Here is a 23,754-nt window from a genome sequence, read left to right as displayed (position 1 = left end):
CATGGCCTCAGTAGGTCATGCACTACATGGGACAGGAACTGGCATAGATGGCTCTGCCCCCAACATACACCTTCTTTGCACAGCATCTGGCCCCAGCAGTTTATTCCCATCTTCTGGAGATACCTCATGGAGCAGGTGCTCACCCAAGAGCTAAGCAAGGCTGAGCTCCATCCCTCTGCTCTCAATACAACACATTCACCCAGTGGTCCATCCTGTCCCTCTGGGATAACAGCCTTCTCTTTCTGCCAGCTAATATAGTTAAACCTGTACCTCAAGAACTCCTGTTGTAGTCTATGCTGCAGTGCAGAAGGCTCAGGGTGGGGGTTTTTACAGTTGCACATAGCAGAATTTGTATTTACCTTTTCAATTTAAGAAAACCTAGGAAATTACATACAAAAAACTACTTTAAAAAGGCTTTTTATAATGTATTAACTTAAACAACAAATTAAAGTCATAATATTGACAAAAATAGAGAAAATATTGCAAACAAAGAGGAAAACGCTAATATATCAGTCTGCAGACTGCATCTCCTTTAGGATGCAGAAGGTGGAGCAGAACTGCAGAATCGTCTCTCTTACAGTGAATGAGACTGTGAAAATAATAAGAGCTACAGAGCAATTAGATCACCCTGGTTTAGACCCTTCCAGTGTATTTAATTATTCGTACAGCACCTTTTACTACTATCAAATCAATAAATAAGCAAATAAGCAGATATGACATTACAGGAGTTAAAAGACAGATAGACATCAGTGAAAATAACTTCTAAGAATGGAATTATTTTAAAAAAACTGTATACTTGTAATGAAGATGAGGAGAGACAGTAGCTATCTTAACCAGTTCTCCAGGGTTTATTGTTTTCTCCCACCACAAAAAGAGCAGAAGATGTATTTTTTTTAGCCTAGATGATTTTATTCAGATAAAGGAAAACAACAAGCAAAGAGAGAACAAATATAAAGTCTGCATGTGAAGGAGAACACAGTAGCTCGATCTGTAACATTCTGCAACTGAAATTACATTAAAAACAGTTAAAAGAAAGTTATTATTTAGGTTACAAAGTCAAGCATTTGAAAATTAGGAAATGCCAGATTTATGTTTGATAAAGACAACTTTAATATTGTCCTTTTGTGCATCCTCCCTGTTTGAGGAATGAGGCAGGCGTCCTGTGGAAAAAAATGGTTTGCAATTATGAAATTAATCATGAACTAATCGAATTGTAATAATGAAATTAAAGTCTATACCATAATAAATATGCACAGAATTAAAAATTAAGGTTACACAGGAAATTGTCTGTCTGGCATTTCCTTACTTTTGAGTGCTTGACTTTGAAACAAAACACCCTGCTTTTATGTGCGACTGTGACAATCATGCATCATTTGAAACTTGACTGTCCTGTACTACAGTACAGACTTCTACACCGCTGGAGCTACCAGGCTAAAACCAACCTTCTATTGCTATTACCTATGTAATCCCCAGGGGTGGGAATGGGCTGCCTCTCCCATACCACCCTTACAGCTGCTCCAGCACCGCCCAGGTGTTCCCACATACTGCATGTGTGTGCTAATGCTGATGCTTTGGTAGCTGCAGAGGCCTAGCACTTTAGAATGTTCATGTCAGCATTATTTTGGCAAGTGGTCATAATTTCCCTGAGGAACATAAGGGAAGTGTCAGTTTTCAAACATGTGTACCTCAGCAAAACCTGAACAGATTTTCACAGGAATAAGAAAAGACATTTCTCTCTAGCTCCAGGCATTTCCCATTGCCATATTTCAGAAGCCTGCTGCAAACAATTGAGGTGTTAGAACTAGTTTTTAAAAAAGAGGTCTTAAGAAATTTTATAAAGGAAAATGTTAGGCAACCTAAATATAGGGGTCACTCCCAGTTTAATGAAACATAAAGTGGCTACTGTCCCTGCAACAGAAAAGCAGACTGCTCAATATTTAAAGATGCAGTACACCAAAAACAAAATGACCTCTTTAAAATTTAACAAGTTTTCTTATAATTTAATAAAGAATCAGACTAGTGACAAACTGAAGTTAGAGACTCCCTCATGTCAGAAATTAATTACTTATCTGTAGCAGAAAATAATTACTGGTAGTTATCTGTATCTACCAATCACCTACTGCATATTTGCAAAACTTCTCAAATAGTTCTTGAAGCATTTTGGATGTTTTAAAGGTAATTAATTTTTTGGGGGGGTGGGGCTATATAAATATCCTGAACACTTTTGGGGTGGGGTGAAGACTGTTCTATTAATCATACTGCATTAAACATCAATTGCACAATTTGGCCTAATGTGCCAAATATATTATATATAAAGAGTTCAGAAAATGGTATTTTTTCTGCTTAGCCAATTGCGTGTTCCTCCTTTTCTGGTGCCCAAGTTGAGATCCTGGGGTCTGATCTGCAGAAGTGCTGAGGACTCAGAGCTGCAAATTAAATTAATCAACACTGTGCTTTGAACTATGAAGTGCTATATTACACAATTTACTCTGAAAAATCAGGTCCTGTGCACCAAAAATTGGGCACCAAAATGAGTGGAATTTTGACTGTAATCTCTCTGTGCCTCGATTCCCCATCTGTAAAATGGGGATAAGAATACCTCTTTACCTCACAGGCATATTGTGAAAGTAAAGTACGCAAATACCATCATGACTGGTATCATAAAAAAGCCCATAAGGAAATTACTACTCAGAGAAAGGTTTGCATAATAGTGTGTAGTAAATAAGGCATCAGACCACACACGTAGAATGAAGAAAAAACAAAATATTGAATAGCTGCTCATTCGGTGAGCATGATCCATCCCATGTACTGAATGAAGCAGAGGTCCTGTGAAAAAAATAGTATCATATACTACAATCATAGACTATATCCTAATGCATACAAGCAAGAAGGCTAAATTAAGGTTGCATAGTTGACCTTTGAGTGCTCAACTTTGCAACATTAATGTTCATTTAACGTAGTGTTTGGGTGTAATTTTATATTTATTGTCTGCTTGTTTGCACCACTACCCTATACTACAGGAATGATTCAGAGCTGCTCTGTTGTGTGTAGGTTGCTAGCAGCTGGCATATAAAGCGGAAATGTACCTCTATCCTTTGATGCCAAAAGAGATTTTCTTTGTAAGCTTACACGGAAGTAGTGTATAGTTTTGGAGTAGAAATTTTTAGTCCAACCTCTAATGGAGATGTGTCATTTAGTGATTCACTTTGGAGTCTGTAGCTCTGTAACCACACATTCATTACAGTTATAATATAAAAACAACTCAGGCCATGTTACAGATAAGTCCGCAGTGATTCACAGATACGGTCACACAGTTACCTTTGTCATGTACACTTCTTGTTCTATGATATGTGCCCTAATATATGTACATAAAAACGACATATTTTCATAGATTTAAGTCAAAGGACTGTGAGAACACTTTTGTGCAGAATTTGCCCAGCACTAGTTTTTGGGGAAGAGAAGAGTGTACTTACTGTTGTTTTTTGTAATGCTGATCTGTATTTTAACTTCTGTATTGCTGGTAGTGTTAAAGTCATTTTCAGATACCTGAATATTTTCAGACTGTAATCTTCCTGATACTGTGTAGGCAAAAATCACCAAAGAATTTGTACAAATTGTCAGAATTTGTAAAAATTTGTTCATTGTCCTTATTATTCCCACAAAGCAAATAACTTACCTGTCTGTGCAGAGAAAAAAGCTGTAGTTGAATTTGACTTCAATGAAATGTTCTGAACTGCAATATTGGGCTGAATAGCAGAGCCATCCAAAGAGAAATTTTCCAGTGTCTGTGTGAGGCTGCATTGAAGTAAGGAATGGTGTAAATGTCTTATCACTGTAAAGTATATCAGAACATAGAACTAATGTCTGCCCTCCCTCAGTGACTTCAAATTTGTTCCACAGAGTGTAGCACAGGGTAGAATTTGGCCAAAAATCTATTATTCTAAGGGCCAAATCCCATTACTGTCGAAGTCAACAGGAGATTTACCTTTGACTTCAGTGAAACTAGGATTTGGCCTTTTACGCATCAAGGGGGAAAATCTAGAATATTGCTACAATTTAATAGTTGGTTAGATAACGGAGATTTTTTCCTAAGTGTATTAATGTGTTCAGGAACCTGCTCCTTTAAGGAGACAATTTACTAGCATGCTAGTAACTCTCCTTTTCCATTCTCTGGATATCCTACTAGTAATAATAATACTTCACACTTCCGTGATTCCTTTCATACAAGAACCTCTGTGTATTTATTAATATTCATTAAGCTTCACATCACCCCAGGAGGTAGGGTATGAACTCCTACTCCCATTATACAGACAGGGAAAGCGAGGCACTGGTTAATTGACTGGCCCAAGGTGACACAGCAAATCAGTGGCAAAGCTGGGAACTGAACGCAGGTAACCTGACTTGTCATCCCCAACTCTAGACCTCACTATCTCCAGATTAGGAAAACTGGGCAAACTTCATTCATCTCTGGGGTAACTTCTGAATCAGTGGAGTTACCCTGGAGATGAATTTGTCCCACTGTGTTCCATTTTTAATCTTAAATGGACAGACATGTTTAGTTTTACCAAATTTAATAGAAACAGAAATTGTAACTACCTTTCTGTAATATTAGAAAAGTCCTTGTCTGTAAAGCTGAATTCACTCACTCTGGCATCCAAAAGTTGGCTAAGTGTAGCCACTGCAGCCATTGTAGCAGTAGCTTCCTGACAAACAGAAAAGAGGGAAATATTCAGTAGGAATGGTATACAAACTCACTTCTTTTAATACGCTGTATTGCGATAGAATAGTTTGTTAACACTTGCCTTAATCAAAAGGATATAGAATAAGTAACCCTCTTCTCCCCAGCCCTGTCTGCCTCGCCTTCCATCCCTTCCCTTTTCTTTCCATTTAGATGATCCTCTCCTAAATAAATTCCCCCCAAACAACAAACAAACTCACTCATAATGTGGAACTAACATAACTTGTAGTGACATTTTGCTTATGTGTTATACCCCTTCCCCACCTTGTGTGTTGTGTCTGTCCTGTCTATATAGATGGTAATCTCTTGAGGACAGGGACCATTTACTACTCTGGCGTGTCCAGTGCCTAGCACAATGGGACCCCACCCTTGGTTGGCCGTTAGGGACTACCATAATAAACCTGTTAAATAAAAATTTAAAATAAAAATGAGCTATTACTGGAAAAAAAGGCTTTGAGCCAACAGACGCATAGGCACTTCACATTATTCAAATGTAGATAGGCAAAAAAATAAGGTTAATGTAGTATGTCAGGTTCAGTTGATGCCGATATTTGAATTTCAAGTGCACAAAATATAAAGTGACTGATAGAGGTGAATCCTCCGTGTTGTCCCAGAAACTGAGATAGGGACACTCCACTAAGATGCTTGAGATCTGAACTCAGATCCACTGTTCAATAGTTAAATGTATTGCAACTAGATTAGACACTTGGGTTTTGTTGCTGTTTTTGATTAAATGAAACTGAAAAGACTGATTTTCTGTGGGGCGAGGAAAAGTGTCCCAAACATCCTACTATATCCCATTAAGCCATAAAACAAAATACTTTTTTAGTCTTGGTGAATCTCACCTTAGAATAATTTTTCAGAATCTCCTCTGCAATAGCAGCAGCAGTAGAGATGTTCTCAGTGGTCAGTTTCTCCGGCACAGAAGTAAGGATCTGGGTATTACTGGCAATGGACGAAATGTTATCTGTACTGCGTAACTGTTAGAAAAATGGTATATCACAAAAGAAAATATGAGAGAAAACAGTGGCCAATTGTATACCCATTCTCTAATGAAATAAAAGAATAGCAGATTCACAGCCAAATTATTTGCTGCTATAAACTGACACAGCTCCTATTAACTCAATATATCTGTGCCAGCTTACAACAGCATGTAGAGAATTTGGCCCACTATACACAGTCATTTCTCCCACTCATAGAAATACAATAAAATATTGTCTCGATGACTAAGGGTACGTTTACACTGCAATAAAAGACTCAAGGCTGGCCTGGGTTAGCTGACTTTAGTTGGGTGGGTGGGGATTCAGCTGTGGAGCTGTAAAATTACCTAGTAGATGATTGGACTTGGGCTGGAGCCCAGGTTCTGAGAACTTGCGGGGGGGTTTTATCATTGCAGACCTATCCTGAGCTTCTGAATCCATGGACTTCTGTAGCCCCTTCCACTCACAATGTGTGCTATATAAACAGAATTAGATTTGAAATTACTTTAAAAATCCACCAGAAGAACAAAGGAAACGCCATACTAAAGTAGCCTAGTCCTTCTCTAAGTAGTTCTAGTATGACTGATAAATCTTTAAATGATAAAGCTTGAGTGAAACTCTGAGATATAGAGGTGGGTTTGCAGCCTCCAGAGCAGTGAAGTTGTGCACTAGTAACTACAGGAGATGCATTATGTGCACATTACATACAAACACTATGTTAAAAGAACATTATTAAGGTTGCAAAATTAAGCACTCAAATAGAAAATATTAGAATTAACATTGCCCGTGCAACCTTAATTTGCACCCCCGCTCCCACCCCTGTATATGTCTGCATTGTGTTATAGTCTTTAATTACACGATCACATACTATTTTTGCCACAGGACCCCTGCCTCATTCAGGGGCTGGACCTTCTCTGGGGGTGAGTCAGGTTTATGTAGTAAATGAGACTGTTGTCTGCAGGACCCCTTGCTTCATTTGTTGCAAAAGTTGGAAACGGTGTAGTGAAGGAGGCAGGAGACTGATGGAAGGGAGGATGATCTCAAAGTTATGACAGCTTAACGCTGACCTGGATAATTGGATTCATGTGCCCATATGTACACTATTTAAACCCTGGCCTGGATATAGTACCTATCATGGTACCTATCACTGTTATATCTGAGTGCTTCAAAATCCTTAGTTTATTTTCAAATTATCCCCATGTTACAGATGGGGTACTGAAACACAAAGATTAAGGTCAGAAATATCCACCAATGTGGGGCTCCCAACTTGAACCTCCTAGGACCTGATTTTTTTCAGAGTCCTGAGCATTGAGAGCACAGAAGAAGCGGTCTGGGTTACGGGCCTGATCATTGCAGATATAGCTTTCCCAAATTCTCCATCATCATTTGTAATTGAAAAATGCTGAGTTTTCTTTAAAATTCACTAGATTGGCAGTCTAACTTCAAAAGTTAAAAAAGTATTGTGGATGACAATTTAAACTGAAAACACAAATACAGAGCCTATGTTATTACTATTAGTAGTAGTAGCAGTAAATATTTATATTATGGTAGCTCCCCGAGGCCCCAGTCTAACACCGTACAGAAAAAGAGACAAATCCTGCCCTGACAGGCTCACAATCTAAAGATGCAAACAGAACACGGACAGAGTTGGTGACAGTACATGGGAGCAAATAAATATGATGAAGAATTGGCACATCTTTTGCTAGTTACATGGACTGTAGCTTTTTTGTTTGGTTTTGTTTTAAACTGGGGCTTAAAGTAGCTACAGCTACACTCTAAGAAGGCATAAAAGTTTGCAGGCTCATGAGTTTTAAAATAATTAGCAAAAAAAACCCCTATACTTTGGAACGCCCACATAAGAGAGAACCTAGGGGACAATGTGTAAACTTGCTTCTCCTCTCTTTTTTCCCAGTTTATTTTAGGGTGGAGTTTTCAAGGGTTCAGCATTGAACTCTGCTCCCACTCAAATCAAATGGGAAGTCACAGGCCAAAAGTGAGTGCTTTTGAAAATCCCACCTTTATTTCTTTTCTGTATGTGCAGCTGTATTGTAATATGGAATCATATCTGATTGCCTGGAACAGGTTGAAAGCTTCATTATATTTTATATCAGTTTTATTGGTGAAGACAAATCTGTTCTTTATCCTATTTTCTCATGAACCTATCTTTATAAATCTGTGACAATAAAAAGTTTAGTTCTTAAACAGTGGGAAAATGCTCACTGGGCTAGGGAAGAGGAAAGCAGCCAGAATGTATTGGGGATTTTAGCCTGTTTCTGTTTCAACCAACTCCGCATTTGGAATCTGTATCCCAAACTCAGATCATGAAGGTCATTATAGGCCCCCTTCACTGTAGTTGTAGCAACCCTTTAAATGACATATTAAATGACAGGATTACCTCATCCATTAGGGTTTTCAGGTTTATACTGCAGTTCACAAACGTCACATCATCTAGAGTAGGTATTCTTCCTATTTTGAAGCACTGCCGGCTTGCTTTTGGAGTACCAGCTTTAATTTAAAAAACAAAACAAAACAAAACAAAACAAAGTCCTTTCACAGTCATATGATGTCAGCATGCTTTGCAGGTCTTCATTAACGATTTTTTAAATTATTTTCTTCTAAGGGCCTGATCCAGTAACTCTCACTCATATATGTAACCGTTATTCAAACAAGTAGTGCTATTGAGGTCATTGGGTTTATTCATGTAAATAAGGGAAGGATTAGTTACATAAGTAAGGGTTGTAGAAGCCTACCCCTTAAGCAGGTAATTCCCCCCCTCCCCCGACAATAGGTTTGAAAATTTGTCACAGGTTACCAGCAGAAATATAGTGAAGGCAGTAACAATATAAATATTACGGAACAAAGAGATGTCCTACAGATCATCAGACATTGTATGTAGTGTAAACTCACTGTGTTATATAATATTCAACTGACTCATTTCCTACTCCTGTTTTTTACTTACAAAATACCCACAATCCAATCAGAATAAATGGATGATATTTTAATAACTTTTCCTGAAACATTTCTCTGTCATATGGTGCAATTAAATTAATTCTCTGCACAGTAGTAGCTGACTTAATTACCACCTCAGTGGCTTATGTGATATGAGTTAGTGATCTCAGTCCAGTTCCAAGTGTCCAGGTATCCCACTCACAAAACTCACCATTCAGGACTAGCATTTTTGCTGTCCATCTTGGAGACCAAGGACATGAAGAGAAAATTATATTTATTTACATTGACATATGGAGACTAAATTACCTCTTCACCTTCATAGGGATCAGCATCAAAACATAGTAGCAGCGCAGTGTGGGGAGGGCTGTATCTGTTCAGGGGTTAAATAGAGGACTTCCATCTCCTGGTCTGATAAGCTGACATCTTTCACCAGCCTTAAATTCATTTTTGGCGGTGGGGGGGGGGTCGAGGGGGAAGGAGGGGAGAGGAAAGAAACACCTACCGTTTACAGTGAAGTTTTCACATTTTTCTGCAGAATAGCCAAATCTGTCTACTACAATTCTTGTAAAAGTAACCTTTTCTGAAGAGTTGACTACGTAAGTACTATTTTCACAGAAATTAGCTATGTAGGGAACAAAATACATTCAGGTTAAATACTATCATTATGTAGAGCAATTTTGAAGAACACAAAATATAAAGCTAGAAAGGAGGTGATTATAACTTTAGACTTGTGACTTAAAGCAGTGGTTTTCAACCTGTGGTCCATGAACTCCTGGGGGTCTGCAAACTGTAAGATTTTCAAAGGGGTCTGCACCTCCATTCAAAATTTGTAGGGGTCCACAAATGACAAAAGGTTGAAAACTACTGCCTTAAAGGGACAGTTACAGAGACAAAGTGGGTGAGGTAATGTCTTTTTGTGACACTGAGCTAGAAAGAGTTAAGCAACTAGCAGGCTAAATGACCCAAATTCAACCTTTAAAGACATATTAGAAAAGTATATAAAGTAGTAATTAGGGCCATTCCTTATAAATAGCTAACAAAGCCACGTTAGATAAACTAGAGCTTTGAAATGCAAACCCGTATTGTAGAGAATAAGAGGTAAATATTAACTGTATGTGTTTACTTATCTCTTGTTAGATGTTAACCATATAACCAAATTAGCTTGTGGATGCTAACTCCCTTTTGTGTTGTAAGTATATTATATTATCCTTTTGGATGGTTCAGTTAACCTTAAGATCAAAGATGTAAGATATTGCAGGAAATATTACTTACATTGTCTTCAGTTTAAATTGTCTGTGCCGTAATGGAATGCCTTGATAGTTTGAATGGATAATTGCCTTATGTTAATTAATACTACTAGTTTACCAGTGTATACATAGGAAATAGGGATTTTTACTTCAAAGAAATTCATGTGCATTACCTATTTTTCATTCAAGGAACGCCTGCTGTGTTAGTATACTGTCAAAAGGCTATCACAGCCTGCCAGAGACCTATAAAAGAACTCTAGGGCCTCAATCCTGTACTTGAGATCTTAAACTTGGTCAGGGGAAACCTGAGTTGGAAGACTGAAGTCTCCAGCTCCAGTCTGGATTACCCTGCTAATTCTCATAGAAGAATTTCAACAAACTCTATATATGGACTGCCTTTTTGGACTACAACCTGAAAAAATTATTCTGGAAAGAACTTTTTGCAACTCAGCAACTCACCATCTCTACTAGAGGATTAGGCCAAAAGAAACCTGATGAGGTTCAACAAGGACAAGTGCAGAGTCCTGCACTTAGGACGGAAGAATCCCATGCACTGCTACAAACTAGGGACTGAGTGGCTAGGCAGCAGTTCTGCAGAAAAGAACCTAGGGGTTACAGTGGACGAGAAGCTGGATATGAGTCAACACTGTGCCCTTGTTGCCAAGAACGCTAACGGCATTTTGGGCTGTATAAGTAGGAGCATTGCCAGCAGATTGAGGGACGAGATCATTCCCCTCTGTTCGACATTGGTGAGGCCTCAGCTGGAATATTGTGTCCAGTTTTGGGCCCCACACTACAAGAAGAATGTGGAAAAATTGGGAAGAGTCTAATGGAGAGCAACAAAAATGATTAGGGGGCTGGAGCACATGACTTATGAGGAGCGGCTGAGGGAACTGGGATTGTTCAGTCTGCAGAAGAGAAGAATGAGGGGGGATTTGATAGCTGCTTTCAACTACCTGATACCTTGAAAGGGGGTTCCAAAGAGGATTGGATCTAGGACTCGTTCTCAAGATGGCTAACCTGATGACGAGAACAAGGGAATAATGGTCTTTCAAGTTTGCAGTATGGTGCGAGGTAGTTAGGTTGAGATATTAGGAAAAACATTTCACTAGCGAGGGCGGTATGAAGCACCTGAGAATGGAGTTACCTTAGAGAAGCGCTGGGTGGAAATCCCCCTTCCATTGGACGGTTTTTAGGTCAGGTTAGGAAAAACTATTTCACTAGGAGGGCGGTGAAGCACTGGAATGGGTTACCTAGGGAGGTGGTGGAATCTCCTTCCTTGGAGGTTTTTAAGGTCAGGCTTGACAAAACCCTGGCTGGGATGATTTAGTTGGGGATTGGTCCTGCTTTGAGCAGGGGGTTGGACTAGATGACCTCCTGAGGTCCCTTCCAACCCTGATATTCTACGATTCTACTATGAAACTGACATAAGAACTCTATTCATATCTGTACGTAAAATGATCTTTCAACCACAATACCTGTACTCTTTCTTCTTTTTTTTTTTTTTTTATAAATCTTAGTTTAGTTAATAAGAATTGGCTGTAAGCATGTATTTGGGTAAGATCTGAAATATTCATTGACCAGTTGGGTAAAGTGTCCAATCCCTTGGGATTGTTAGAACTTTATGTATGATGAACAAGATTTTCAATAATCCTCATCATAGTTGACTTGCCTGTCTGAGTGGGAACCCAGGGCTCAGTTGCTTTAAGGGAGCTGTGTATTTGGCTTCTGGGTAACCAGTAAGGTATTGGGTAACCAGTAAGCTCTTTTGTTGCTGGCTTGGTGGATCTAATTACTAGAATAACCACTAGTTTTGGGGATCAGATGCCCCACTCTTTGCAGTTTGCCCTGACTGAGCAACCTCAGTCTGGCCTCTCCAAGTGACAATGGTCACACTTGTATTGGACCAACTTCTGTTGGTGAGAGAGACAAGCTTTAGAGCCACACACAGCTCTTCTTCTGGTCTCATTGCATACAACAATTAAAGGGACATTGTGAAGTTACAAATTATGGGCCAGATCCTCAGCTGTTGTACCTCCACAGAAGACAGTGTAAGGGATTAGACCCTTACTTTTCACAATCTGTGCTGCCCGTATTTGGAGGGTGGGGAGGGGTTGGACAATGAAAATAGACTAGCTAGTTTCACTAGCCAGGTTCTAGTGCCTTGACAAAATGTGGGAATATCTACATAAAATACTTAAGGACCATGTTTATTTGCTAACTATTTGAATAGAATTACAGAGGGAACTGGTATCGACCAATATATTTAGGTTGCCTAACCATGTCATTCAAAAAGTTTCCTGCAAACTTTTGTTTGAGAAACCTTCACACTTCCATCACTTGCAGATTTTTGATAGTCAGCCGAGGAATTCCCTTAGGGTAGCAATGTGCCTACTCTTTGTCTCATGAAATTCTGTTCAGCTTTTGCTCAGCTGTTACAAATCACCATTGCCCTCCACTCTCATTAAGAAACCTGGCTCTCCCCCAAACACCCACCAGATGTCTCTCCCTTTATGATAATCAGGGGCAGCTCCAGGCACCAGCGCAGCAAGCGCATGCCTAGGGCAGCAATCTGTGGGAGGTGGCGTGCCAGTCGTTGTGAGGGCAGCAGGCAGGCAGCTTTCAGCAGTGTGCCTGTGGGAGGTCTGCCGGTCCCGTGGCTTCGGCGGTGGGGACACCGATGGTGCAGCAGTGGGCGGACCTCCCGCAGGCACGCCACCAAAAGCCACCTGCTTGCCATGCTTGGGGCGGCAAAAAACATAGAGGCCCTCCTGACCGTAATGGCCTTCTCCTGCTACCTTCTAACATAGCTAGTCCCACATCTTTATTAAGTGGTAGCACTCAGTGTTGCAGTGCTGAAGTTTCAGGTAAGGGTGCATGCTGAGGACAGGGGAATTGTTTTAGCTGTACATTGTGATGCTGTAGGAAATAATGTGAGAGATCTTATGATATTATTGATATCAATATTATAAAATTGCAATGAATCTTATCAGATATGCCGTGTGAGGTATCAGTGACAATGTTGTGATTTACCAAGTATGATAATCTTGTCTATATGTTTGTATCGTCTTTGTATTGTGAATTACAAATGTGTGATATATCTGTATTTCAAACTTGTGCTCTGTTTCTGGGAGACACCCCCAGACAGATTGGTATTAGCACTATCCAGTATGCTTGATGGCCTATCAAAGGCAATCAGCTATACAATGAACCCATTGAGAGAAGGCAGGGGTTACACCTACGAGTCAGCAGGAGGGGTAGGGTAGGGTAGGGTAGGATCATGTCTGTGGATAGGGGGCTGCAAGTGCCCATGTGTTGTGAGTTTTGTTTGGGACAAAGAAAGTACAAGCCACATTGCAAAGGATATAAGAGGCAGCTGCATCTTCTCCATTTTGTCTTCAGTCCTGCTTCTCACCTCTGGAGTAATGTCTCTACAAACTGAAGCCCTGAACAAAGGACTGAATGACCCATCCAAGCTTTGGATGTGTTCCAGAGGGACACTACAGCCCAGCAAACTCACCAATACTGCTAAGAAACTGATCTATGGACTCTGAAGTCTTATTTATGTATCTGACTGCTTTTACCATTTAACACCTCTCTTCTTGTTCATTTTTCTCTTCTTGTTCTTTTCTTTTCTAATAAATCTTTAGTTTTAGATTCTAAAGGATTGGCTGGCAGCATGGTATTTTGAGTAAGATCCAAATTAACGTTGACCTGGAGTAATGTGGCTGGCTTTTGGGGGTTTGGAAGAAAATTTTGTATAGTGAGCAGAGTTTATTTTAATAACTCCTTACTGTACTGGACCTACGTGCTGATTGGGAGCCAGAGAACTGGAGTGCAATAAAGGGCCCTGTGTGATTTTTTATTTTTCTTGCTTCCTGATAACCAGTGGGGAGTGAAGGGATCAGGAGCACAGTTTGTGACTGGTTATGAGCCTAACTTCAGTGTTAACCACCAGTTCTGAGAAAGAATCTGCTCTCCTTTTGGCAGCCTGCCCTGACCTTGGCATTTTCAGGGTGGGCTACTCTAGGCACCTATGGGTAACACACGATGTAATTTGTTTTTACCTTTTTACTCTTTAAAAAAATGCAACCTAGGATTTTACATTTAAAAAAATCCCGATGTGAGAAGAACGATATTTGGATCGCAAAGACAAGAACTTGAAAGTCAGCAAATAATAGATTTATTTATTGGCCATGCAAGCTTAATTCTGTGACTTTGTGCATATGCATTACAGATTAGTGGGAAATTATCTTATTTTAGGTTTTGTAACAAATTGTTTTTACAAAACTTAAATTTTGGTCCAAATGAGAGCTGATTGTGTCCTTTTAACAAGCATAATGTTTGCAAATCCAGTTTTGTTTTGTGGTCTTCTTTCGTTTAACAAAAGAGATGATAAGTAACATTCAAATAACCAAGTTCATGGGTAGCTCCAGAAGTGGCTTGATATAAGTGAGAGGCCACCAGCAAATGATTGAAGCAGGAACTGAAAAACAGTCTGGTCCATCGTTTTATTTTATTTTTATTTGTATGTTTATGGTTAGGGGATTGACTGGGACTCAGAAGACCTGAGTTCAACTCCCAGTTGTGCCACAGACTTCCTGCGTGACCTTGGGCAAGATACTTAATCTCTATGTGCCTCAGTTTCATCTGTAATATGGAAATAATAGTTCCCTGCTTTACAGATGTTTTGTTTCATTGATGTTTGGGAGGTGCACAGATGACAAGGGAAGAGAGATTGTATAATACTGTGCAAGGTGCTTCTGAAGAAGCCCTTAATCAGCTCCTCCCACTCCAGCCCCAATCAGGGAGAATGGACTGGGTGTTGCACCCGACTGAAGTGTCCCTGATTCACAGAGGAGAGGGGCCAAGGGGCTGAATCCGGAGGGGTGCAGTGTGTACCCCATTACAAATACCTAAGACAGATCATACTGCAGGATGTCCAGAGCTGTGTGCATTCTTCAGACTCTTGTTTACTAGACTCCGTGGTGGTGTATGTTTCAGGCACACTCTGACTCAACACGGGGAAGGGAACAAGACCCCTTATTTACTCTCTTCTTCTACAAATGTGTGAGTAGCAACAAAATAGAGGCTGGTGAATCTGATGATATTTAGACGTGAGTTATAGCCCAAAAGCTCCTAAAACTTTAACCTAAACATTCCTTGCATGCTGGAAAGCTGACATTGAGCCACCAGTCCATTCCCTGGCTGAAGGTGACATGGGGGAGAGAGATTCAAGGGTAGAGACTGGCCTCCTTCACCCTACAAGCCAGGGATAGGCTCCCATCTTGGCCAATTACTTTTGCCATGGAACTGGCTCTCTCCTGCACGAAGCGGTATCAGCACCTCCAGTCTGATTCAAAGTTTTAGGCCATTGTGATGGTCAGTGGTTCAAAGAGAAGCCTAAGTTGTCTAGAAGCAGGCCATAGTCGGATGAAACTAAATGCATCCCTCTGATACTCATCTTTTAAAAACACAACAGAAATGACTGAAATAAACAGTCCCAGCTAGTACATGAATAACATTATTGCACAAGAATCCAATCCTGTAACCAGCAGAGCACCCCCAGCTTCTCTGACTGATTCATAAAAATAACATTATTCACACTCACCTGTGTCACAACGTCGTCCTATCCATTCTTCTGTGCAAAAGCAGACTCCATTTCTATACTCTCCCTTGTTTTTACAGAGCAGAGGGGATGGGGATGGGGATGGGGATGGGGATGAGGTTTCTGTTTAAAAAAGAAAAAAGTTGACAAATGAAAGAGCCATCACAATGCTTTCATTATATTCTATGAGTCACATTCCAACAGATACAACACAGATGTTCCGTTTCCATCCCCAGCCTGCCAAAGTATTGCCATCAGCAGCAGGAGTATGGTGTAGAAGTGTCCCATCTCTGCTTTGGGGCTCCCTTAAAAACTTAGTCAAAGGTTGTTCTGTAGAGCCTCCACAACAGGAGGAGCTGAGAGTCTATGGCTTAGGTGTTTAGGATACACCTACACTGCAGCTGGTAGGTGTGATTCCCAACATGGCTAGACAGATGTGCGCTAGCTCCACCTGAGCTGCATGCTAAAAAACAGTGTGGCTATTGAAATAACATTGGCGGAGGCTCGAGCTAGCCACCCACACTCAGACCCAGGGAGTCAGGTGGGCTTGGACTCAGGTGTGTAGCTTGAGCCACCACCTATGCTGCAAACTCCACACTTATTTTTAGCACGCTAGCTTGAGCTGAGCTAGTGCAAGTCTGTTTACCTGGGCTAGAAATCACCCCTCCCAGCTGCAGTATATGAATACCCGCTTAGGCCCCAATTCTTCAAGGAGCTCCACATGGGTGAACTCCTGCACCTATGTAGAACCTGGATGATTTCAATGAGATTCAACATGGAGCTCCATGCAAGATGAGAGTCATTGATTCTATGGTGGCAAAGGGCCCCAGAAATACTACAGACAAAGGGACAATCGCGCAGACCAGAATCACTAAGAAGAGTTCTAGGTTGAGCCGGGGGCGCTGTGTGTAATTTATAAAATGCACGAATGCCTGCAAACCGAGCATCACTGAGGCTGCGGACAACCCAAATAGAACTACACATTGTGTGTGCGCCTGTTTTAGGAGACACCTTTCCCAGTTCCAGCACTTGTCCTTCTTCCCTGCATTTAAATTGGATATATTAACAAGAACAGGTTATTTTCTTAAAAGAAAGCGGCCATATGTTGTATAGACACAACAACATAGTGGCGATACTACTGTACCCTTCCAGTATAATCACTATTACACGTACAACAACCTAATGTGAACCCTCTGGGATCTGCAATGAGGACCAAAGACTCACGTAAACCGCACTCTGGAAAAGCATGGACATCTAAGAATATGAAAAAACTCTTCCACATATTGGTTACTATGTCATTATACAATGTAAGCTCAAAATAAAAATTCATTCCATTTAATAAAGCAAAATGGAGTTTAGTGGAAATAAGTACTTCCCCAAAGCCACTTGCAAAACTATTGTAGGAATAGCAAATGTCCCAGAATATTGATAAGTAATAATATCTAGCGCTCAGCTCCAGGGACTCAGGAGTTCTATTCCTGGCCTTGCCACTGGCCTGCTGAGCGATGCTGGACAATTCATTTACCGCCCCGTGCCTCAGTTTCTCCATACTGACCTTCTTTGTAAAGCACTTTAAGATCTATAGATTAAAAAAATGTTATGTAAGAATTAGGTATTATTATGGCATTTAAACAATATAGGGTCAAACTCTGCTTTAAATCTGGAATAATTCCAATTAAGGCAATGGAAATACTCCTGGTTTACACCAGCGTAACTGAAAGCAGAATTTGGCTGAAAGATTTTAATAAGTCAGTTTGTATAAAATATTTGATCAGTTCCAGTCTCTTCTAATGGTTAAACCCACTGAGCCAAAATCTGCTCTCCATTGCACCACTCTAAAGACCCAATCCCTCTCCCATTCAAATCAATTGAAAGACTTTAGATTGGATCCCAGATCTCAAATTAACTCCCCTAACTTCAGTGGCATCACTCTAGATTTACAATGGTATAACTGACAGCAGAACTAAATGCACTGTTTTCTTTTAACCTGCAACTAGAAGAGCAATCCGAAGGAGCAGCTCAGGGAGCTCTACCACCAAGGTCATGTAAGAGGAATTAGCATGGCTGCACCTGTTTTTTAACTTGTATCTTCCAGGACAATGTAATCAGGTCCATCGGAGTATACGAAAGGGAAGTACAGGGCATAGATAGGGAATCAGCTGTTTGTTTTTTTTATCACAGACGCCTGGTAGTACCTACTATAATGGAGGCTGTAAAACTTTCCATGAATACTCTTTATTTTCACATTCAGTTTTGGAGCTGTAAATTCCCACACCTAGTCTCTGGCTGGAGAGAGATTTTTTTATTCAGGCATTTGAGTACAATCCCTGCAGTTATCTTTGAGTCATGAGAGACTGGGGAAAAAAATCCATTTTTTTCCGGTGAAAACAATTCTAGACACATATTTTGAACAGTGTCACAAGAAAAATGGAGAGCACAACACCTGGCATGAACAGAGCCCTCACTGAGGAATAGACTGTGCTCAATAATAAACATAATAAAGCAATTGAAAAATCACTTTGATGCATGTGCATGTAAAAAACACACAGTGGCCACATGTGTAAAGCTACATTGAGCATCAGTTGGAATCAAACTGAGGATCCATAGTACCACCACCGCCTACCATTAAGCTAGAGGAGTAATTCCTTCAGGTCTGAATATGTAGCAAGCTGTTACAGTCTTAGGATATGTCAACATTTCAGCTGGGAGGTGTGCTTCCCAACTTGTGAAGATATACCTGCACTAGCTCTGCTGAAGGTAGTGCCTCAGAACAGCAGCGTGCCCAGGGCAGCTCAGGTGGCTGCTCAGGCTAGCCACTCCACGTATAACTCCACCCAACCTCCTGCATGGGTAGCTGCCGCCTACACTGCTGCGAAGACACTGTATTCTTGGGTGCTCTATCAAGCCAAACTAGCACAGGTATGTTGACACGTGGTGCGAATCACACTTCCCAATTCAAATGTAGACATATCCTTGATACATCTACATTGCAATAAAAGAACTGCAGCATGGCCACGGCAGGCCTGGGTCATCTGACTCCAGCTTGTGGAGCTTGGACTGCAGGGCTAAACATTACAGTGTAGGCATTCAGGCTTGGGCTAGAGCAGAGGTGGGAAAACTATCCCACCTCTGCTCTAGCCCAACTATCCACATCTGGCCCGTGGGACCTTCCTGCCCTCCCCCCGAGCTCCTGGCCTGGGAGGCTAGCCCCAGGCCCCTCCCCTGTTGTCCTCCCTTCCCCGCAGCCTCAGCTTACTCGCTTCACCGCCAGCACAATGATCTGGGTGGCAGGGCTGTGAGTTCCTGAGGCAACACAGCTGCAGAGCCTGGCCTGACCCGATGCTCTGTGCTGTGCGATGGCAGAGTGGCCCAGCTCCAGCCAGGCAGTGCAGCTGTAGCACCACCAGCCACCGGTGCTCCAGGCAGCGCAGTAAGGGGGCAGGGAGCAGGGGGGGTTGGATAGAGGGCAGGGCAGTTTGGGGTGGTTGTCAGGGGGCGGGGGTGTGGATAGGGGGCAGGGCAGTCGGGGGAGGAACAGGGGGTTGAATGGGGGCAAGGGTCCTGGGGGGCAATCAGGAAGGAGGAAGGGGGTTGGATGGGGCTGCTGGGGACAGTCAGGGGCAGGGGCTTTGGGGGCAGTCAGGGGACAGGGAGAAGGGGTGGTTGGATGGGGCAGGTGTCCCGGAGGGGGGGCGTCCGGAATGAGAGGAGGGGTTGGATGCGGCAGCGGGGATCCAGGGACAGTCAGGAGACAGGGAGTGGTAGTGTGTGGACGGAGCAGGGGTCCCAGAGGAGCCGTCAGGGAACAGGTGGGATTGGATAGGGCAGGAGTCCCAGGGGGGCAGGTGAGGGCCAAGCCACAACCCCGTCCCCTAACTGGGCCCTCCATACAATTTATGAAACCCGATGCGGACCTCAGGCCAAAAAGTTTTCCCCCCCTGAGCTAAAGCCTGGGCTCTGAACTCCACAAGTGGGAGTGACTCTCAGAACCCAGGCTCCAGCCCAAAGCAGAACAGTTATGCTCCTATTTTTAGCCCCCACAGCCCAAGCCCCACAAGCCTGAGTCAATTGACCTGGGCTCTGAGGCTTGGTGGAACTTTTTTTTGATTACATTGTAGACATAAGAGGCTAGCCACTGGTGAGACACATGGACATATACACATACTACGTCAGTATATTATACTCAGTAGGCTTTGAATACACCACTTCAGAACACATTCTGTGAATTGCCAAGTGTACCACTTCTGATCATGCTAGCATTTTTAGCAAAACCTAATAAAACCATGTCCCATTTATAACATGAACGTATATTCTTCGAGTGCCTGGTGTGATGGGGCAAGGCCAGATGGCTACAGTAAAGTACTGAGAAACAGGTATGTTAGCCCCAGGGTAAACAAATCCCTAGTACCCTGGTAACCAAATGGCAGTTGCTCCAGGTTAATCAAGGCACCCGGAGCCAATTAAGACCTTCTAGAAGGCAGTAGAGATAGCTACTTAATTAGAACACCTGCAAGCCAATCAAGGCAGCTAATCAGGGCCTGGCTTTAAAAAGGAGCTCACTCCAGTCAGGCAGGGAGGACCAGAGGAGAAGGAGTGTGTGTGAGGAGCTGGGAGCAAGAAGACAAGGAGCTGAGCGTGAGAGAGTGTACTGCTGGAGGATTGAGGAGGACAAGCATTGTGAGACACCAGGAGGAAGGTCCTGTGCTGAGGATAAAGAAGTGTTTGGAGGAGGCCATGGGGAAGAGCCCAGGGAGTTGTAGCTGTCATGCCAGCTGCTACAGGAGGCACTATAGACAGCTGCGATCCACAGGGCCCTGGGCTGGAACCTGGAGTAGAGGGCGGGCCCGTGTTCCCCCCAAACCTCCCAACTCCCGATCAGACACAGGAGGAGCTGACCCAAACTGTGGGTTCCGCAAGAGGGAAAGATCACTGAGGTGAACAAATCTGTCAATAAGCGCAGGACCCACCAAGGTAGAGGAGGAACTTTGTCACACTGGACAGTCAGGCAAAGAGCCTATTGCCACTCTCACGATCTTGCTGAGATAGTGTTTCCGAAGGAGAATGCAAATTATTCATTAAAATCCTACCAGAAAAAAAAGAGAGACACACAACATCAGGAATGGAAGAAAAACCACAAATCACTGAAATTTCAGGACGTTCCACAGTATTTGTTCCATTCTGTGAAGCTCTGAAAACTTTAAGATTTCTTTAAAAATAAATGTCTGCCCTTTTTTTCTTTATAAAGACAAAGCTCTCACACTGTCAACTAATAGAAAACTATTCTAGGCTATACAATAACTGCAACAAAATGTAAGCTATAACCTATTTGCCTAAATGGGCCCTCAAGGTCATAGCCTAATTACAAGTAACATACCAGAGCATGGGCAAGTCTCTTTTACTTAAAAATACTGAAGAAACTAAAGTGCAAAACTTGTTAACACAATGTTTTTATCACACAGGCTAAAAATTGTGAAGTCGGAAAAATCAAAAATTAAGAATTCCATCAACAATGCAGACTTGGCCAGCATGTATACACACACTATTTTCTATTTCTGATTTTCTTGTTACAGTAAATCAGTAGCTTAATATATTACCGTTAGCAAATAATACCATTTGTCATTGAAAGTACAATATAAAATATAAGGGATGTGCAAAATGGCTTGAGTTAATTCTGTTTTCGGAATACTGACAGGTGTTGCTTGATTTTTGTTGTTGTGATCTTATCTGTGTTACACTAATGTGTTGTTATTTAATATTACTACTTGGTTTTACTCAGGGCTTGTATACACAAACAGTTTCCTGCAAACTGGATGTGAATCTACCCTGCCTCAGCGTAAGTGTGTATGTTGACCCTGCTGATGTGCATTAACACATAAACTGTTAATGTCCATGAACTGTCCACGTGGACAGTTACTCTGAGGCAGGTTAGTGTGGGAGATTTACACTCCGCTTGCTGTGAACAAAACGTTTGTGTAGACAAGTCCTCAGATGTGTCGTACCCATGACGAATACAGAACACTGTCTTTTTTTTTAGTACAACTCAATGCATCTGTGTAGTGCGTCTACTAGCCATCATGTTAACTGTTAAATCCAGATTGCCTCTCCTGTGGAAAAACCTGCAGAAGGGAAGAAAAACTTGTCCAGGATCTGAATAATTTCATTGCCAATGAGGAGCTTGATTCCCCCACAACATGTCATGCAATGAGCAGTGGGGTTAGCCTTCAGAATCTGTACATTTTAGGGCACCTGCTGGAGACCAGGGACCTCTGCCTTTCCATTTATTTTCTCTTTTTGCTCTCCCTGGCTCCCAAGCAGCAAGGTTCTAGTACAGGGATTCTCAAACTGGGGGTCAGGACCCCTCAGCGGGGTCACGAGGTTATTACATGGGAGGTCGTGAGCTGTCAGCCTCCACCCCAAACCCTGCTTCGCTTCCAGCATTTATAATACTGTTACATATATAAAAAAAGTGTTTTTCATTTATAAGAGGGGGGTCGCACTCAGAGGCTTGTTATGTGAAAGGGGTCACCAGTACAAAAGTTTGAGAATCACCGCTCTAGCAGACAAAGAACCCAGACAGGCTCTTCTCAGAAGTGCAGCCTCAGGCTGTATTGAAGTTGTTAACAGATTCCCCTCAGTGTTGGTGAGGGATCCTAGTTCATCCCAGCCCCACTCAGCCATTCCTGGTTTATCCCAACCTTTAGAACCCCAACCCTGTTAAGGGCAGGAACAGGGGGTAGATCTGCACACAGATCTAGGGTGCATAGTGCAGGCCTAGCTGAGGCTGTGTTAGTCATAAATTGTAAAGAGGAATGAAAAAAAATAAGGCTGACATTCCAGCCTGAAATCATACCATTTTAAAACAAAACAAGAAAATCATAAGGCCATGATGACAAAAGGTCAACTTCTGCACAAACATAGCTACCATGCCGAGTCAGCCAGGCAGCCAAGAGCAGAAGCGGGCGCAGAGTGTCTGCCTTACTTTAGAATTTTCAAACATATTTAATTCTGCATCAAAATTTTAATCCCACAAATTCTGCCAAATCCAAGATCGGGATACAGCTGTATTTGTTGCTGTCTAGTTTCAACCCTGCTTCGCTGCTCTGTTCATGTGATTAGAATTTTCTGTCTCCACATTCACCATTTTGCATGGATTTCTCTTTTCAAACTCTTATTTGATGGAAGGGAACCAGTAACCTCTTCAGACAAAAAATACTCCAGTATTGCCAAGCCCAAGTGTTCAAAAATCATAAAAGAGGTCCCCAAAATCATGATATTGGCTTAAAAATCATGAAATTTTAAAAATTTGGGGTTCTTTTGATTTGCCTTTTGAGCCTTTAGGGTTCACATTTTCAACCTTTTCTCCTAACTGATGATGCCTAGAATCTTAATTTTTCTTTTTAATGAAAGCTAAGATTCTCATATAATCACAATCTCATGAGCTGCAGTTCTCAGAAAAACATCAGCTTCCATGAGTATTGACAATACTGAAACTCCAAGACAAGGTTTTAAAAGTGACCATCTAAACCAGGGATTCTCTACCTTTTTCTTTATAAATGCTATAAAAATTTCACAGTGCATCTGTGCCACAGCTGTTTTTCTGCATATAAAAGTCAGGGCCGGCATTATGGCATAGCAAGCAGGGCAATTGCCTAGGGCCCCATGCCACAGGGGGCCCCATGAAGCTAAGTTGCTCAGGCTTCAGCTTCAGCCCAGGGTGGCAGTGCTTGGAGCCCTGAGCTTCAGCCCCAGGTGGTGGGGCTTCAGCTCTCTGCCCTGGGCCCCAGCAAGGCTAATGCCAGCCCCGCTTGGCGGGTCCCCTGAAACCTGCTCGCAGCTCTCCAATGGGCTCTGGAGCCCTGGTTGAGAACTACTGATCTAAACTATATGTAGCATGCCCAAGTCCCATAGCAACAGGGCCAGCTCCAGGCACCAGCTGACCAAACACGTGCTTGGGGAGGTACCTTGGGGCGGGGCAGCGCTCGTTTTTTTTGTGGGGGGGATTTTTGATTCGTCAGGGCAGTGCTGGAGGGTTGTTTTTTTTTGTTTCGGCTACGTGGCGCTTGGGGGGAGCTGGGACTTGGCGCAGCACTCGGAGGGGGGTGGGGGCTTAGAGCAGCATGGTGCTTGGAGGGGGAGTGGGGGCTTGGCACGACGCTCGTAGGGGTGGGGGCTTAGAGCAGCATGGTGCTCGGGGAGGGCGGGGGCTTGGTGCGGCGCAGCGCTTGGGCAGCA

At 42.2% G+C, this 23,754-nt stretch overlaps 1 protein-coding gene across 1 annotated transcript in view; it reads right to left on the bottom strand.

Annotated features, from left to right (window-relative positions):
- The window catches only part of ADGRG7 (adhesion G protein-coupled receptor G7), a 57,346-nt gene that overhangs the window by 22,200 nt on the left and 11,392 nt on the right, over positions 1-23,754 (bottom strand). Inside the window, exons 2-8 of the mRNA XM_075061953.1 lie at positions 15,526-15,645; positions 9,170-9,289; positions 8,114-8,223; positions 5,584-5,718; positions 4,597-4,703; positions 3,677-3,795; positions 3,474-3,578 (exon numbers count right to left, since the gene is read on the bottom strand). Coding sequence (XP_074918054.1) covers positions 3,474-3,578; positions 3,677-3,795; positions 4,597-4,703; positions 5,584-5,718; positions 8,114-8,223; positions 9,170-9,289; positions 15,526-15,645 — 816 coding nt within the window. The remainder of the gene's footprint in view (positions 1-3,473; positions 3,579-3,676; positions 3,796-4,596; positions 4,704-5,583; positions 5,719-8,113; positions 8,224-9,169; positions 9,290-15,525; positions 15,646-23,754) is intronic.

The sequence above is a fragment of the Chelonoidis abingdonii genome, chromosome 1 (genome assembly GCF_003597395.2).
Source record: "Chelonoidis abingdonii isolate Lonesome George chromosome 1, CheloAbing_2.0, whole genome shotgun sequence".
Classification (NCBI taxonomy): Eukaryota; Metazoa; Chordata; order Testudines; family Testudinidae; genus Chelonoidis; species Chelonoidis abingdonii.
The sequence above is the reverse complement of the archived record's forward strand: the minus strand, read 5'-3'. Positions and strand labels throughout refer to the sequence as shown.